Source organism: Salmo trutta, chromosome 31, assembly GCF_901001165.1.
Source record: "Salmo trutta chromosome 31, fSalTru1.1, whole genome shotgun sequence".
NCBI classification, from domain to species: domain Eukaryota; kingdom Metazoa; phylum Chordata; class Actinopteri; order Salmoniformes; family Salmonidae; genus Salmo; species Salmo trutta.
In genome coordinates, this window is record NC_042987.1 from 24,726,170 (window position 1) to 24,744,430 (window position 18,261).

Sequence of the window (18,261 nt, forward strand, 5' to 3'; positions counted from 1 at the left end):
AGATAGAGGGACAGAGAAAGATAGAGGGAGAGAGAAAGATAGAGGGACAGAGAAAGACAGAGGGACAGAGAAAGACAGAGGGAGAGAGAAAGACAGAGGGACAGAGAAAGATAGAGGGACAGAGAAAGACAGAGGGAGAGAGAAAGATAGAGGGACAGAGAAAGACAGAGGGAGAGAGAAAGATAGAGGGACAGAGAAAGACAGAGGGACAGAGAAAGACAGAGGGACAGAGAAAGATAGAGGGACAGAGAAAGACAGAGGGACAGAGAAAGATAGAGGGACAGAGAAAGACAGAGGGAGAGAGAAAGATAGAGGGACAGAGAAAGATAGAGGGACAGAGAAAGACAGAGGGACAGAGAAAGATAGAGGGACAGAGAAAGATAGAGGGACAGAGAAAGACAGAGGGAGAGAGAAAGATAGAGGGACAGAGAAAGACAGAGGGACAGAGAAAGATAGAGGGACAGAGAAAGACAGAGGGAGAGAGAAAGATAGAGGGACAGAGAAAGACAGAGGGAGAGAGAAAGATTGAGGGACAGAGAAAGACAGAGGGACAGAGAAAGATAGAGGGACAGAGAAAGACAGAGGGAGAGAGAAAGATAGAGGGACAGAGAAAGACAGAGGGAGAGAGAAAGATAGAGGGACAGAGAAAGACAGAGGGAGAGAGAAAGATAGAGGGACAGAGAAAGACAGAGGGACAGAGAAAGGGCAGCCAGCACACAACACATGAGCTCCATATCGGTGCAGCAGATATAAAAGACAGTGTGAGGAATGAGAAGGGGACAAGCGTGTCTCAGCTTATGCATTTTTCAAAGTTTCATCCGTGCGGGAAGTGGAGGAGTAAATAGCGGTAGTGTAATTCATGCCAATCGCAGTTGGAGCTGTGGGAGGCACGGAGCAGGACAGTTAGGAGTCTGTAGTGTAATATTGCCTGTCTTCAGGCCTGGTTTTATAGTGATGAATTAGAAATTCAATATGCACCGTTTTAATCCGCCGGGTCCAACTGCTACAGATAGAAGATCACAGACATCAGGACTTACAGTACTTCGCTGCTCTGGACACCAGGGCCTGAGCAAAATCCACCCACCAACAGGCATCTTAGCATGTGTGTCTAGCTTTTGAAAAAGGCTGTGAAAATTAGAGCCGTTGAAAGTGTTTAGTTTTACACTAGGGCTCTTGCCATTAAGTAGGGACAGATGTTGTCCTGTTGAAACACAGTCATTTGATATTTCCTGTCTAATTCCATAGGAAGGCCTGTTTTCAACAGACACACAGAACAGACTACTTCCTGTGAACCCCGGTAATGTTCCAAATTGCACCCTATTCCCTATATAGTGTACTACTTTTGACCTGGGCACATAGGGCTCTGGTCAAAAGTAGTGCACTACAAGTGAGGGGCTGCCTGAGACTACGTGAATCCCTCTCTGCACCCAAACAAACATTAAGACAGGAACTTATTCCAGTCTGCCAACGCCTCAACAACATTAGGAAAATATGAACACTTTCCTGATGAAAACATCACTCAGGAACTTGCCATTAACCCTGTGGATAATTTAATAAAAACCAATGTATTCTGTTCGCTCTCTGGTCACAGGAAACCGTCCCACTACTGTAGAGGGGAAACTACATATCTCTGGATCAGTAGGAGACCGAGAGGCCCAAGCTTCATCCCAATTGGCACCCTATTCGGTATATAGTGCACTACATTTGACAAGAGCCTATAGGCTTGGGTAGTGCTCTACATAGGGAATAGGGTGCCATTTGGGATGCAAACCCGGTATTGTCAGAGCTGCGACAGCTAGAAGACAGAGACTGATAGAAAGTGCTGAGCTTTGTATTGAACTGTGACGGCCCACCCTCTCCTCTGAGATTCCCCCAGTGCTCCAGTGAAGCCGGACCCTTCCGCTCAGTACAGAATAGTACAAAGACCTTTTGTCTGTAACTCAGATTCCAGGGCCTAGATTAGAATCAGCAGAGAAGAGCTTCATCTGTTAGTTTAAAGAGTCTGTGACTCCAGAGTTTAAGAGGACCCGCTGTCATGATCAAAGTGGATATCTTAAGAGTCTTTAGTGTTATGTGACGAGGTGGTCAGTGGTGTAAGTTTTCAGCAACATGAAGTTTACCACAAAGTATTAGTTACCCTAGCAACGCTCATGTCGCATACATTGTTAAAACATGCTAAAGCAGCAACCATTACCTACCACACATGGCTAGACCCCCCCCAAAAATCACAACATTTTATATAAGGGAAATCGAGGTACGAAGAACAAGAAAAATCCATTCACACAGAGGGCCTGATTTTCAGATGGATGAGCATACAGAAAGACGGTCCATCCAGGTGCATTAAGGTGATGACGAGAGAGAAGCAGCAGAGATAGTATTATGGTTTGGTTGGCATGCTGAACAGAACAGAGGAAGGGATACAGACTGATGGTTGCTAGGGGGATTAGATCACATGAAAGTGTACATGAACAGTCTGAGTCAGAGGAATCCAAGCCACACCACAAACAATGTCTGCATCCCAAATGGCACTGTATTCCCTATATATATTGCACTACTTTTAACCAGAGCGCTATGGGCCCTAGTCATAAGTAGTGCACTATATAGGGAATAGTGTGCTGTTTGGGATGCAGCCAATGTGTCCTGTCCTCCTGAAGGAAAGTATAAACAGAAGAAATATCTGTCCTTCTGAACGAAAGCATAAACAGATGAAATGTGTGTGTGTTGTGTTGTCACAGTCGTTTGCCTTGTCACTTCACATTAGACGGCATACTGCCCAAGCGGCAGCCAGATGGGGTAATTGATGAGATTTTTCTGAATTAGAGAAAGTAGAAATCAATTCTGTCTCCGCTACGCTACGGCTACCCTCACCGTCGTTCAGCGCCACCAGCCAGGCACTACACGTTCCTTTATTAATAATGACTTTCCACACCACTGCCATGGTAAAAGAAAGTGCTATCAAATCTAATCTGACAAATCACATAGCTACACACCCTTACTGTTTGTACACCTCTGTATTGACAGGGTCTTCGTCCTAAATGGCAGCCTAACCCCTTTATGGTATACCACTTTTGACCAAAGCCATATGGAACCTGGTCAAAAGTAGTGCACTATCTAGGGAGCCATTTCAGATGCACTCAGGTTAGTCCTAAACCCTGAGGGAAATGTTCTGTATTGACAGGGGCTTCGTCCTAAATGGCAGCCTAACCCCTTTATGGTATACCACTTTTGACCAAAGCCATATGGAACCTGGTCAAAAGTAGTAGTGTACTAACTATATAGGGTATAAAGGAGCCATTTGGTACACAGTGTGGTGTGTTCTCACAGAGGTCCTATGTTTTGACACTAGGCTTCCAGGTTTCTTGTCTCCATTGCTTCCCCTCTATTTCCACAGAGTGTTTGAACAATCCCGTCATCAACATCCCACAGACTGGGATGTGGTCTGGGTTTCTCTAAGCCCTTACTTCATATTTAGGTCAGGTTTTCCCAAGACAGGCCACATAGTGGATGGCAGATCAGACTAGTAAACAGTCTGGGTGAAGGATTGTGTTGTCTTGGTTGGTTGTTTTCATTCACTTTACCTTCAAACAGAACATTTCCCTCAGGGTTTAGGACTAACCTGAGTGCATCTGAAATGGCTCCCTAGATAGTGCACTACTTTTGACTAGGGCCCATAAGGACAGGGTGTCATTTGGGGTGCTGTCCATGGGTACACTTACACTCCCTATTATTAGGTATCTCAGAGACAGAGCCTCTTACACTTAAGGCTATGAAATCGAAGTGAAATGTCTTACTGTGCTTACAAAATATCTTAAAGTGGCTTGTCTCTGTGATGCTTTTAAAGGATTTGTTCCATATTAGTCCTGTAACAACATCAGTCTACTGTTACCAGTACAGTTTAAGCCTTTAAATTGAGTCTAACTCAGAGTGGATCTCAAACAATACATCTGACTGGACTGCGGAGGTATGGTACTGTTGACGGTATTGCACAGTCCATATAAATGCTTAGAGATCATGAATGAAAGAATAGAAATAGAGTGATCATATATAGAAAACAGAGGATGGTACATAAAGCATTCAAATGACTTGAGGAGACTACAGATGAATAATGGTTGAACTACCACTCCACTGTTGTGTATAAGGGGTCAAACGAGCGTAGACGGTCAAATGAAACATGAAGAGCGTGCCAGATTAAACCGGGCCAGGTTGCGTCCCAAATGGCACCCTATTCTCTATACAGCACACTACTTTTGACCAGGGACCATAGGACTCTTGTCAAAAGTATTGCACTATGTAGGGGAAATCATTTGGATGCATCATCAGATTCAGCCAGTGGCCCACAGTCGATGGTTTAATGATTGTGTTGATGTAGATGAGTGTGTTGATGAAAACCAAGCCCTCAGAGAGCCACACACACACCTTTCTTGCCTGATCATTGTCTTCCATCTGGCCCAAGTCCCTGCCACTAGCCTGGGCAATCCTCTTCCCCGATACCAGGTTCCCCACCATCACAGAGGCAGGCCCGATCTCTGTGGACAGAGGCTTAGGGGTCAGACATACATACCTACACAGTCACACACACAGGGGTGGCAGATGGGACTGAATGGGTGGGTCAGTTGACTGGAGGATTCTACTCTGACAGAGCGCCTTTCAGACAGAAATGGCCAGAGAAACTTGTGCTGTAAAGGAAGATCTGTCTAGGAGGAACACAGTCCAGAATCTAATGGAAAGAGGTGACAGCTGAGATATGGGATGGAATGTGTTGGATCAGATGGGAAACATGTTACAATGGTCATCGGACCAGATTACAATACAGTCCCTGTTCAGTTCTGAATCTGATTGATCTTAGTTCTACACCTCATCCAACGTAATAAACACATATGAAGAAGTTGAAATAAATGAATGTAGATATCTCTATCTCCCTATCTGTACAGGTTTTTAAAATAGAAATCTAATATACATCTAAGTCAATCTACTTGCAAGTTCTGCACTGACTTCATTGCACCCAATAAAACCACATAAATTAAGGATTTCAATGAAACAAATGAACTATCAATCCCCTAGGCAGACCCACTCAGGATGGTGTGCTATGGTGTAACAGTGTCTGACCTGGTTGTTTCTGCCGGGGCTTGGGCAGGTTGGTGACACAGGTATGGGGACACATGAGGACGTTGCAGGGGTGCAGGGAGCCCTCCAGGAACAGCTGCTTGGTCTCTGATAGGTGGATTCCCCCCAGAGGGGTTTTAGGAAGGGTGTTGGAGGGGACCAGGGCCAGGCAATACACCCCCACCTGGTGGATCCCATCTATGGCCTGTATGGGGAGGGAACGCATGGGAGTGAATGAGAGAAAAACGACGGGCCACGAGCGTCAACGGCGCGTCAAATGAGTCTATTTGTCTTGCATCCACGTGGAGCAATGCTGGTAAGATGATGAGCTGATAGACTGTCAGAAAATAGACTGTGCATTGTTACGTCTGGAGTTGTGAAATGTTCTATTTAGTGTTGATACGTTTAACTGCCAGTGCCAATATTATGTTTAGGCTAGTGCTCATGATACACGGTATAGCAATGCAACGACATTGTATACATTTATCAACTGGATTGCGTTTCGGAATTTCTTGACAGTAGGCTATCACTGTTTTAGCTTACAGCCGATTTGGTTGATGACGTTCAAACAGGGTGCATGGTTAGTGTGTGCCTTAGAAGAACTGTTATGATCTCCGCTATGCTAAGTAGACTAAAGATGTACTTCAAAATGTATTGGATTGTAAGATATGGTTTATCAGTCAGTCAGCTACATATGAAAACAACTGCCTACCTGTGTTGATTTCAACCATAGGCATATAGCCTAGGCAAGCTACGGCTGGAAAACTCAAGGAACTCCCATTTCGAGAAAGAATACAACTGTTTACTATGGATGTTCAAGACAATTACAGTGGCATATGGTATGCACTGTATCTGAATTGACACTGTCACAAAAATGTTGATGGACATCTTCCTGTGTGGTCTGGGATTTAGGGTGATGTGTGCCCCATAGGCCTCTGGTCAAATGGAGTGCATTATATAGGGAATAGTGTGCCATTTGTGACACAATCAGATAGACCTACAGCAGTAAAGACATACCATATATCGCCTGTATGTGGAGGAACAGTGATTGTTAGTGTTTGAGGCATGCAAAGTACGGCTAATGGGCAAATCCTAACTGCCACTTAAGTTAAATTCTCACTTGGTCTCCCATTGACATCAATACATGACTATATGACCACATAAAAGTCGTAAAGAAAGTACAGACATCAAGGCCATGTGTAACTGGATCAAGAGGAAGAGAAAATGTCTTTGTTTTTACTGCAATCATAAAGCTGCAGAAAGCTTTAATAGTGAACCACAGTCTCTTTAGCAATGGACAAGAACCTAGAGGGCTGGGTTACAGTAGAGGGCTTTAAATCAGTCTACTGGTGTGTGTGTGTGTGTCTGTTTACCTGCAGCACTCTACTCATCCACTGAAAGCTGTCCTCCTCTGTAGAATCAGGTCTCTGCTCTGCCACCACCACGATCCTCTCATCATGTAACACAGTGATGGAGAACACTGCTATCCTGGAGCACAGAGAGACAGGAGACCGACCATAGAATTACATATAGAATGACTTATATGATCTCTATGAGACCAACACTGTTAGCATACTGCTATCCTGGAGCACAGAGAGACAGGAGACTGACCATATAATTACATATAGAATGACTTATATGATCTCTATGAGACCAACACTGTTAGCATACTGCTATCCTGGAGCACAGAAAAACAGAGAGACAGAGACCAATACTGTTACCAACACAGCATTAGCAGAGACACACAACATCAATTAATCAGCTACAATCACCATACTTTATTCATTAAGTAGTGTCAGGAGTTTTACCAGCCCACTTGACTTGATCAACAAATTTAACCTATATCTAGGTCCCAGAGTCTATTCTATAACCTATATCTAGGGCCCAGAGTCTATTCTATAACCTATATCTAGGGCCCAGAGTCTATTCTATAACCTATATCTAGGGCCCAGTCTATTCTATAACCTATATCTAGGGCCCAGAGTCTATTCTATAACCTATATCTAGGGCCCAGAGTCTATTCTATAACCTATATCTAGGGCCCAGAGTCTATTCTATAACCTATATCTAGGGCCCAGAGTCTATTCTATAACCTATATCTAGGGCCCTGTCTATTCTATAACCTATATCTAGGGCCCAGAGTATATTCTATAATCTATATCTAGGGCCCAGAGTCTATTCTATAACCTATATCTAGGGCCCAGAGTCTATTCTATAACCTATATCTAGGGCCCAGTCTATTCTATAACCTATATCTAGGGCCCAGAGTCTATTCTATAACCTATATCTAGGGCCCAGAGTCTATTCTATAACCTATATCTAGGGCCCAGTCTATTCTATAACCTATATCTAGGGCCCAGAGTCTATTCTATAACCTATATCTAGGGCCCAGAGTCTATTCTATAACCTATATCTAGGGCCCAGAGTCTATTCTATAACCTATATCTAGGGCCCAGAGTCTATTCTATAACCTATATCTAGGGCCCAGAGTCTATTCTATAACCTATATCTAGGGCCCAGAGTCTATTCTATAACCTATATCTAGGGCCCAGAGTCTATTCTATAACCTATATCTAGGGCCCAGAGTCTATTCTATAACCTATATCTAGGGCCCAGAGTCTATTCTATAACCTATATCTAGGGCCCAGAGTCTATTCTATAACCTATATCCAGGGCCCAGAGTCTATTCTATAACCTATATCTAGGGCCATGAGGCTTACCTGGTCAGGTCACATGTTCAGAAAAACTCCTGTCGCTATATACACACAACAGATGGATTAGAACCCACCTTCCCCTATAGACAAACTTCATGGGCTCCACAGCCAGGGCTGTAGCCACGATGTCATCAGCGTTGTGCCTCCTTCCCCCCACCACCATGAGGCCGTCCATCTTGCCAGCGATGAAGCACAGCCCCCCAGGACCCACGAAGCCCAGCAAGCCTGTCCTGGTGAAGGGGTACTCACTGATGGGAGCCCCAACACTGTTCATGGGGAACACCTAGAGTACACAGACACACACAAACACATTTGTTTATCACACTCATAAAAACCTGCAATACACACACAAGCATCACACACAATACCTGAAATTCAGGTGGATAAAGTAATGGTTAAATTAGCCCAATGGCTAAATAAAACAAATGAATGAATGAACTAACAAATCACATAAGGGTGCAATTCCATTAAATGAGTCTCTCTCCAATAATGGATTAAAGCGCACTTGAGGAATTGTGAATGTATTTTTCAGACTACGGAAGCAACAGCAGTTGTTAGAGTCAATCCCCAGGAGCTTAATTTGTCCCTAGCCAGGACCCAGGGGGAGCTCAACCCATAGCCCCATGCTGTTATACCTTACCTCAAAGGTGTTCTTGGTCATGCCTGAGAGACCGTAGTACGACGTCCCCGTGGCGACAGAACACACACACAGCTCCCCGATCTCATCTGTTTTACATAACTGCGGAACCCCATCTGGTTTCACGACGCACATGAGAGCTGCAAGAAATTAAAAAGAGGAGGGAAAAAAGAGGGGAGAGATTGAGGCCAACAGTTTATTAGCAAATAGCAGAGAGAGAAGAGCGTTTGGAGAAGTGGCCCAGCTACCTCCCTTGATCCTGATCGAGCCAAGTGCACTTCATTATATAGTCACTGTATTACTCTGCAGCACAAAGCTGAGGAAACTGAGGGTAAGTCCAAAATGGCATCCTTTCCTGATTAAGTGCACTACTATTGACCAGAGCCTTATAGTGCCCTATATAGGAATAGGGTGGCATTTGTGACGCAAGCCTGGTGTGTTCAGAGGTGGAGAGGACAGTAGAAAGGTGTTGGGTGCTTCAAGACCACATCAACACACTTCCAGGAAGCCCTTAACAGACGGTAGGTGAGGTGGTAACATTCACCCTTATCTTTTGCTGGTAGGAGACAGGTTAAGACAGGGTTAGGGAGGTGGTAGGGAGGGCCCGGGCCCGGGCCCCTGGGTCATGGCTGCAGGGTCTCTGTGTGGGTGTAGAGGTCCTATATAGACTACTATCAGAGCAGTCAGACACTCATCTGGGCACCACATGCAGGGGAAGATGTGACCCTCTGGTCTCTAGAAACCACTACACACCCTATTTCCTTATATACAGTTGAAGTCGGAAGTTTACATACACTTAGGTTAGAGTCATTAAAACTAGTTTTTCAGCCACTCCACAAATTTCTTGTTAATAAACTATAGTTTTCGCAAATTGGTTAGGACATCTACTTTGTGCATGACACAAGTAATTTTTCCAACAATTGTTTACAGACAGATTATTTCACTTATAATTCACTGTATCACAATTCCAGTGGGTCAGAAGTTTACATATACTAAGTTGACTGTGCCTGTAAACAGCTTGGAAAATTCCAGAAAATGATGTCATGGCTTTAGAAGCTTCTGAAAGGCTAACTGACATCATTTGAGTCAATTGGAGGTGTATCTGTGGATGTATTTCAAGGCCTACCTTCAAACTCAGTGCCTCTTTGCTTGACATCATGGGAAAATCTAAAGAAATCAGCCAAGACCTCAGAATTTTTTTTTGTAGACCTCCACAAGTCTGGTTCATCCTTGGGAGCAATTTCCAAATGCCTGAAGGTACCATGTTCATCTGTACAAACAATAGTATGCAAATATAGAAATGTCCTCTGGTCTGATGAAACAAAAGTAGAACTGTTTGGCCATAATGACCATTGTTATGTTTGGAGGAAAAAGGGGGAGGCTTGCAAGCTGAGGAACACCATCCCAACCGTGAAGCACGGGGGTGGCAGCATCATGTTGTGGGGCTGCTTTGCTGCAGGAGGGACTGGTGCAATAAATGGCATTATGAGGATGAAAAATGATGTGGATATATTGAAGCAACATCTCAAGACATCAGTCAGGAAGTTAAAGCTTGGTCGCAAATGGGTCTTCCAAATGGACAATGACCCCAAGCATACTTCCAAAGTTGTGGCAAAATGGCTTAAGGACAACAAAGTCAAGGTATTGGAGTGGCCATCACAAAGCCCTGACCTCAATCTTATAGAACATTTATGGGCAGAACTGAAAAAGTGTGTGCGAGCAAGAATCCTACAAACTTGACTCAGTTATACCAGCTCTGTCAAGAGGAATGGGACAAAATTCACCCAAATTATTGTGGGACGCTTGTGGAAGGCTACCCAAAACGTTTGACCCAAGTTAAAGAATTTAAAGGCAATACTACCAAATACTAATTGAGTGTATGTAAACTTCTGACCCACTGGGAATGTGATGAAATAAATAAAAGCTGAAATAAATAATTCTCTCTACTATTATTCAGGCATTTCACATTCTTAAAATAAAGTGGTGATCCTAACTGACCTAAGACAGGGAATTTTTACTAGGATTAAATGTCAGGAATTGTGAAAAACTGAGTTTAAATGTTTTTGGCTAAGGTGTATGTGAACTTCAACTGTAGAGCCCAATATGCCCTGGTCAAAAGTAGTGCACTATGTAGGGAATAGGGGGCCATTTGGGAGTCCCCCTCTGTATCCAACCCTCCCACTAAGTCAGATCACAATAAAAACACTCCTAGAAAAGTAGGCTGCTCTTCGCTGTGGAAAGCTCAGATTAAGCTTTATTATATTTTTACTTTGTATGGGTCAGTATATCTTCTTTATACGTGGTCTTGCCGGTCACTTATGAGGCTTCTGTGAGTAATGCCAGGATTTTTGAATGGAAAACAAGATTCCATTAAATGGAAACTCATTATCGGGATAAATAATAACTTCTGCTGTATCTCAAAGTGTGGATATCAAAGGAATCATTTTTGGCTGAATCAGGCATACATCAAGTTATTGTGTGTGTTGGTGTCTGGTAAATTCAAAGCATCTATGCACATTCTGTTGTTTGTTATAATGCTTTCTATCCTTGTTAGGGGCATAAGTCAGACATAAAGCTGTGTTAGGGGCATAAGTCAGACATAAAGCTGTGTAAGAGGCATAAGTCAGAAACAAAGCTGTGTTAGGGGCATAAGGCCGACATAAAGCTGTGTTAGGGGCATAAGGCAGACATAAAGCTGTGTTAGGGGCATAAGGCAGACATAAAGCTGTGTTAGGGGTATAAGGCAGACGTAAAGCTGTGTTAGGGGCATAAAGCAGATGTAAAGCTGTGTTAGGGGCATAAGGCAGATGTAAAGCTGTGTTAGGGGCATAAGGCAGATGTAAAGCTGTGTTAGGGGCATAAGGCAGATGTAAAGCTGTGTTAGGGGCATAAGGCAGACATAAAGCTGTGTTTGTTGTAGGGTTGCATAATCTCTAGTAACTTTCCAGAAATTCCCAGAAATACATGTTGCAGGTTACCAGATTTCCATCTTATTCCCATCTGATGCTGGGAATCTACCAACCAGGATTTCTGGAAACCTTGGCATTGCTACCCTTGCTTACCTCCTGGCATGGCGGTGCCCACGTCCTGCAGGGTGAGAACAGACAGCTTCTCCTCAGAGTCCACCCTGATGACCCCGTGACTCAGACCCTGCATGGACAGTACTCCTCTCCCCGGGGGCTGGTTACTGTCGTCTGTCGGCCTATTAAGAAGATGATTACTTTATTGTCCATTTACTCAATGAGCAACAGAAATGTGTCTTCTGCATATCTCATTGACCCTGGTAGACCTACGCATTCAGTAGATACCTATATGGTCGCTCTATATGAATTCAGTAGATACCTATATGGTCGCTCTATATGAATTCAGTAGATACCTATATGGTCGTACTATATGAATTCAGTACATACCTATATGGTCGTTCTATATGAATTCAGTAGACACCTATATGGTCGTTCTATATAAATAAAGTACATACCTATATGGTCGTTCTATATGAATTCAGTACATACCTATATGGTCGCTCTATATGAATTCAGTAGACACCTATATGGTCGTTCTATATGAATTCAGTACATACCTATATGGTCGTTCTATATGAATTCAGTAGATACCTATATGGTCGTTCTATATGAATTCAGTAGATACCTATATGGTCGTTCTATATGAATTCAGTAGATACCTATATGGTCGTTCTATATGAATTCAGTACATACCTATATGGTCGTTCTATATGAATTCAGTAGATACCTATATGGTCGTTCTATATGAATTCAGTAGATACCTATATGGTCGTTCTATATGAATTCAGTAGATACCTATATGGTCGTTCTATATGAATTCAGTAGACACCTATATGGTCGTTCTATATGAATTCAGTAGATACCTATATGGTCGTTCTATATGAATTCAGTACATACCTACATGGTCGTTCTATATGAATTCAGTAAATACCTACATGGTCGTTCTATATGAATTCAGTAAATACCTACATGGGCATTCTATATGAATTCATTCACTTTTTGACCACACCCTTTTTATTTAAACAAAATCTTCCATACATATTCGCCCGTGGTAGAAGTGGTCAGAAAAGGGGTGTGGTCAAAAAGTGATTAATCTAGAAGGACAATATACACAGAGAGCTTGGGTTCAGAACCAGGGTCAGCCACAGTGTAGTGCCACTATCAACAAGTCCAAAAATACACATCCACCAATCAAAACCTTCATCCCATTCAAACAACAGCCAATTAGAGGGCTAGAGCTGTGGCTGTTCCCGAAACTCAACGCCCATGGGACAACGGAGGGTCATAAAAAAAACAGGACAACGCCACAATGGGGGTGCTTTCATTAGAGTTACTGCGTGTGTGTCTGTGCATGTGTGTCCGTATGTGTATCCGTATATGTGTGTCAGAAGAGAAACAGAAGAGAAACTGCCATATGTTTTATTGGCATGCCGTTTATTAGATTTGTGAGTTTGAAGCTGTGTTTGCTGGAAATAAAATCATGTAATTGCCACAGTACCCATAACGGCAAGATGCATGTGGCGCACACAGTGAGCATTTTACAGTGTCATAATCAAGAGCAGGGAGTGAAATCTCAAATGACAGGAAAAAGTGAATTCAACTTGCCCTCGTTTGTGTACGCAGTGGCTATCTGAAGTTGAGCTACACTATGTGGATGGATGAACAAACACTGACCTTGAAATACCACAGGACAGTAAACATAAGAGTTTTTGTTTTAAGAGCATATAAGTTAATACCAACGAGAGAGTGTGTGTGTACCTCCTGATGGCTACAGTGAGGGCCTCTGGAGAGCTGGCACAGGGACAGATAACCTCCGGCTTCAGCCCCTTACTCTGGAAGACATTGAGGAACGCATCACACGACGAGATGGACCCTGAGAGAGAGGAAGAGAGAGGGGAGAGACAAAGAGAGAGAGGGATGAGAGAGAGGAAGACAGAGAAAGATAACATAAGTTAAGAGTCAATGTTGAAGGACAAACCGATATCCTAATCCTGCTACTACAGACTGATTTATTGACAGACTAGCTCATTCAAATTTAAGTTGTGCGGTTTTCGAGTGGGTTGGAAGCAATAGATTTTGCTCCTGTGCGAGGGGAGGAAAACTCCAATCCAATACATTATACCAATCTAACATGTCAGCATTGTTTGATTATGTGGACAACTGTTACAGCAGGTTAATTGCAGGTTAATTGCTGTGGCAGAGTTGATTTGCTCCATGCTTGCACTGCTTGTCAGCGCCACCATAACCCTGTCAGGCTGAGCTCAGATGCTGAGCACACATACTGTTCATTATCAAATTACATTATCCAATTTCACTGCCTTCCATTACCAGATCTCACTGCCTCTAAACCATTCTAACCCATTTGTTCCTTTCAATTATATTCTTTAGATTCACATTTATAAAGCAAGCATTGGAAAAGAACAGCATTACTCAACCCTTACCCTCCCCATAGGTACAGTTGAAGTCGGAAGTTTACATACACCTTAGCCAAATACATTTAAACTCAGTTTTTCACAATTCCTGACATTTAATCCTAGTAAAAATTCCCTGTTTTAGGTCAGTTAGGATCACCACTATATTTTAAGAATGTGAAATGTCAGAATAATAGTAGAGATAAAGATTTATTTCAGATTTTATTTCTTTCATCACATTCCCAGTGGGTCAGAAGTTTACAAACACTCAATTAGTATTTGGTAGCATTGCCTTTAAATTGTTTAACTTGGGTCAAACGTTTCGGGTAGCCTTCCACAAGCTTCCCACAATAAGTTGGGTGAATTTTGGCCCATTCCTCCTGACAGAGCTGGTGTAACTGAGTCAGGTTTGTAGGCTTCCTTGCTCGCACACACTTTTTCAGTTCTGCCCGCAAATTTTCTATGGGATTGAGGTCAGGGCTTTGTGATGGCCACTCCAATACCTTGACTGTGTTGTCCTTAAGCCATTTTGTCACAACTTTGGAAGTATGCTTGGGGTCATTGTCCATTTGGAAAACCCATTTGTGACCAAGCTTTAACTTCCTGACTGATGTCTTGAGATGTTGCTTTAATATATCCACATAATTTTCCATCCTCATGATGCCATCTATTTTGTCAAGTGCACCAGTCCCTCCTGCAGCAATGCACTCCAACAACATGATACTGCCACCCCCGTGCTTCACGGTTGGGATGGTGTTCTTCGGCGTGCAAGACTCCCCCTTTTTCCTCCAAACATAACGATGGTCATTATGGCCAAACAGTTCTACTTTTGTTTCATCAGACCAGAGGACATTTCTCCAAAAAGTACGATCTTGGTCCCCATGTGCAGTTGCAAACCGTAGTCTGGCTTTTTTAATGGTGGTTTTGGAGCAGTGGCTTCTTCCTTGCTGAGCGGCCTTTCAGGTTATGTCGATATAGGACTCGTTTTACTGTGGATATAGATACTTTTGTACCCGTTTCCTCCAGCATCTTCACAAGGTCCTTTGCTGTTGTTCTGAGATTGATTTGCACTTTTCGCACCAAAGTACGTTCATCTCTAGGAGACAGAACGCGTCTCCTTCCTGAGCGGTATGACGACTGCGTGGTCCCATGGTGTTTATACTTGCGTACTATTGTTTGTACAGATGAACGTGGTACCTTCAGGTGTTTGGAAATTGCTCCCAAGGATGAACCAGACTTGTGGAGGTCTACAAAAAAAAATTCTGAGGTCTTGGCTGATTTCTTTAGATTTTCCCATGATGTCAAGCAAAGAGGCACTGAGTTTGAAGGTAGGCCTTGAAATACATCCACAGGTACACATCCAATTGACTCAAATTATGTCAATTAGCCTATCAGAAGCTTCTAAAGCCATGACATAAACAGCATGGAAAATTCCAGAAAATTAAAGGCACAGTCAATTTAGTGTATGTAAACTTCTGACCCACTGGAATTGTGATAAGTGAAATAATCTGTCTGTAAACAATTGTTGGAAAAATGACTTGTGTCGTGTACGATGTCCTGCCTGACTTGCCAAAACTATAGTTTGTTAACAAGAAATTTGTGAAGTGGTTGAAAAATTAGGAAAAATTAGTTTTAATGACTCCAACCTAAGTGTATGTAAACTTCCGACTTCAACTGTATCTTAAGCTATATAAATGTTGCAGTGGTACGTAGTGTTAGTGTTTACAGCAGCAGTGGTAGATTACTGTAATGGTTCCATGGCAGCTGCTTGGTCAATTATATATTGGTTACATTATACTTCATTACAAGTCCCTGTAGTCGGAATCAAGACTAAAGTTATAAGACTACTTAGCCTAGGTGACAAAGGGACATTCTATGAGACCTGCATCATGAACATGGACAGAGTTACAGTACTATAGTTCTACACAATGTTTTACCCTGTCTGATACATTTCTAGAATTCATTTTTAGAGAGAGAGAGAGAGAGAGAGGAAGAAAGAGAGAGGCAGAGCGAGACAGAGAAAGACAGACAGTGAGAGTGAGAGAGAGACAGACAGAGACACACAGAGAGAGAGAGAGATGCAAAGCGAGACAGAGAAAGACAGAGAGAGTGAGAGTGAGAGAAAGACAGAGAGAGAGAGACAGAGTGAGAGAGAGAGGCAGAGCGAGACAGAGAAAGACAGAGACAGAGAGAGAGAGAGAGAGGCAGAGCGAGACAGAGAGACAGAGTGAGAGAGAGAAAGACAGAGAGAGGCAGAGCGAGACAGAGAAAGACAGAGAGACAGAGTGAGAGTGAGAGAAAGACAGAGAGAGAGAGAGACAGAGTGAGAGAGAGAGAGGCAGAGCGAGACAGAGAAAGACAGAGAGACAGAGAGAGAGAGAGAGAGAGAGAGGCAGAGCGAGACAGAGAGACTGAGTGAGAGAGAGAGACAGAGTGAGAGAGAGACAGTAGTGTGGTCTTACAGGGGTTGGATCCATCAGCCACCACCAGCATGCGTAGTGAGCTCAGGTTGATGTCCCTCTGGTCCTTGTGGGCCACCAAGGCCCAGTGCATGTCCCTGGACTTTACACATGCCACCTTCGCTGTGGGATGGATCACACCATGGGAAGGGTTAAGGACAGTTCACATGAAGAAAAAAAAGAAGTCAATCAGTGTGGTCAAAATGCAAGTTCAGTATTATGGGCTATTATAATAGCCCAATAACATTCAGAAGATATCACTTTTGATGTTACTCCAATGTTATCGGTCAAAATGCTAACAGTGAAGTAACAGTTTCAACTGTACATGAAACCATCCTTACAACCAAGTAAAAAGCAATATTATTAAACAGTATCAATTGTCAAATACACATGCATCTACAGTATATTAGCTGAAGCTTGAGTGAATAGAGAGGTGGTGAATCCAGACCTTTGTATTGGCACACTTTCTGGATCCAGGACAGTGGGTTGACCTTCATCAGTGAGTAGGGTATACTGATAACATGCATCATGTTCATCACACTCTGCAACAGGAGAAACATATTCATCAGAGCCGTTATTACATGGAAGTCAAGACTCAATCAAGACTGGTAATTATCAGGATTCTTCTAGGCTAATTAGGAAAACTGATATGAGATCTCATTGGTTAAAACTCTGATTAATTAGTGTATGCACTATGCATCCCAAACGGCACCCTTTCACCTTTATAGTACAGAGCCTTATGGGCCCTTGTAAAAAGTAGTGCACCCTATAGGTAATAGGATGCCATTTGGGATGCAGACTATATTGCTCTAACACAACAGAGACTAAAGTCCCCGTGGCTACACATTAGAATATATTCACTGTTCCTTATAATTGGATTTGGGAGAACACATTTAAACAGTGGTAAAAATCCTCTCTGATAATATAATTCCCATTTCAAAATGGTGCTCAAAGAAAACATCGTAAGAATATAATCATCTTTAACGAGCCCTCTAAGCCCTGTGCAGACGTGTGTGTGTATCAAAGCCCTGCTGGAAGGTCCTCACCGTGAGAATACCATGCCACAGACCCACGTCCTTCTTAAAGTCTAATACATTCACTATGGTCTCAGCTGCAGGGGAGAGAGAGACACAAAGAGAGAGAGAGAGAGAGAGACACACAGAGAGAGAGACACAGAGACAGAGAGGCACAGAGACACAGAGACAGAGAGACACAGAGAGAGAGACACAGAGAGAGAGACACAGAGAGAGAGACACACACAGAGAGAGACACAGAGAGAGAGAGACACAGAGAGAGAGAGACACAGAGAGAGAGAGAGACACAGAGAGAGACAGAGAGAGAGACATAACAGAGCACATAAGAGTTTAATCCAACATAGGCATCTCAAACAGTAACCCAGACACATGACATGTTAGATTCTATGTACACAATGCATGATCATTACTGTGAGAGATGGGGTTTAGACCAATGACTGTTGTGAGAAGCACAACACCCAGGCAAGTGAAAGATGGCGAGAGAGAATCCAATTGTAATGAAAAAGTATTTCTCTAATGCATGTTCTATGTCTCCCATAGCAGTCTTAGTGCTATGACTTCTGTAGAATGTCTTATCGGAGACGGCTGCAGGCTCCCACCTTCTGTGTATCCACAGGACTGGGTGAGGGCCTGACAGTGAGTCAGCAGAGCCATCCTCATCACCGTCACTCCCAGCACACTGCCGTCCTTACACGTCTTATACTGCAGGTGAGAGAGGGAAGAGGTGAGGAGAGAGCGACAGACACACACAGAGCGAGCGAGAGAGTGACAGACACACACAGAGAGAGCGAGAGAGAGACAGAGAGCAGGAGTTAGGATGCTGTGTATCGCAGTCACAAAGCAGCAACGCAGACCATCATTATACATATGCTGTAATGCC

The 18,261-nt window shown here is 43.2% G+C and overlaps 1 protein-coding gene across 5 annotated transcripts in view; it reads right to left on the reverse strand.

Annotated features, from left to right (window-relative positions):
• Nucleotides 1-18,261, reverse strand: part of LOC115169814 (disco-interacting protein 2 homolog C) — a 224,991-nt gene that overhangs the window by 24,737 nt on the left and 181,993 nt on the right. For all 5 annotated transcript variants that reach the window (XM_029725795.1, XM_029725796.1, XM_029725798.1 and 2 more), the window contains 11 exons: nt 17,981-18,083; nt 17,394-17,458; nt 16,796-16,889; nt 16,351-16,470; nt 13,236-13,350; nt 11,517-11,656; nt 8,458-8,594; nt 7,892-8,100; nt 6,477-6,591; nt 5,107-5,308; nt 4,417-4,526 (listed from right to left, as the gene is read on the reverse strand). In XM_029725795.1, the coding sequence (XP_029581655.1) occupies nt 4,417-4,526; nt 5,107-5,308; nt 6,477-6,591; nt 7,892-8,100; nt 8,458-8,594; nt 11,517-11,656; nt 13,236-13,350; nt 16,351-16,470; nt 16,796-16,889; nt 17,394-17,458; nt 17,981-18,083 (1,410 nt within the window). The remainder of the gene's footprint in view (nt 1-4,416; nt 4,527-5,106; nt 5,309-6,476; nt 6,592-7,891; nt 8,101-8,457; nt 8,595-11,516; nt 11,657-13,235; nt 13,351-16,350; nt 16,471-16,795; nt 16,890-17,393; nt 17,459-17,980; nt 18,084-18,261) is intronic.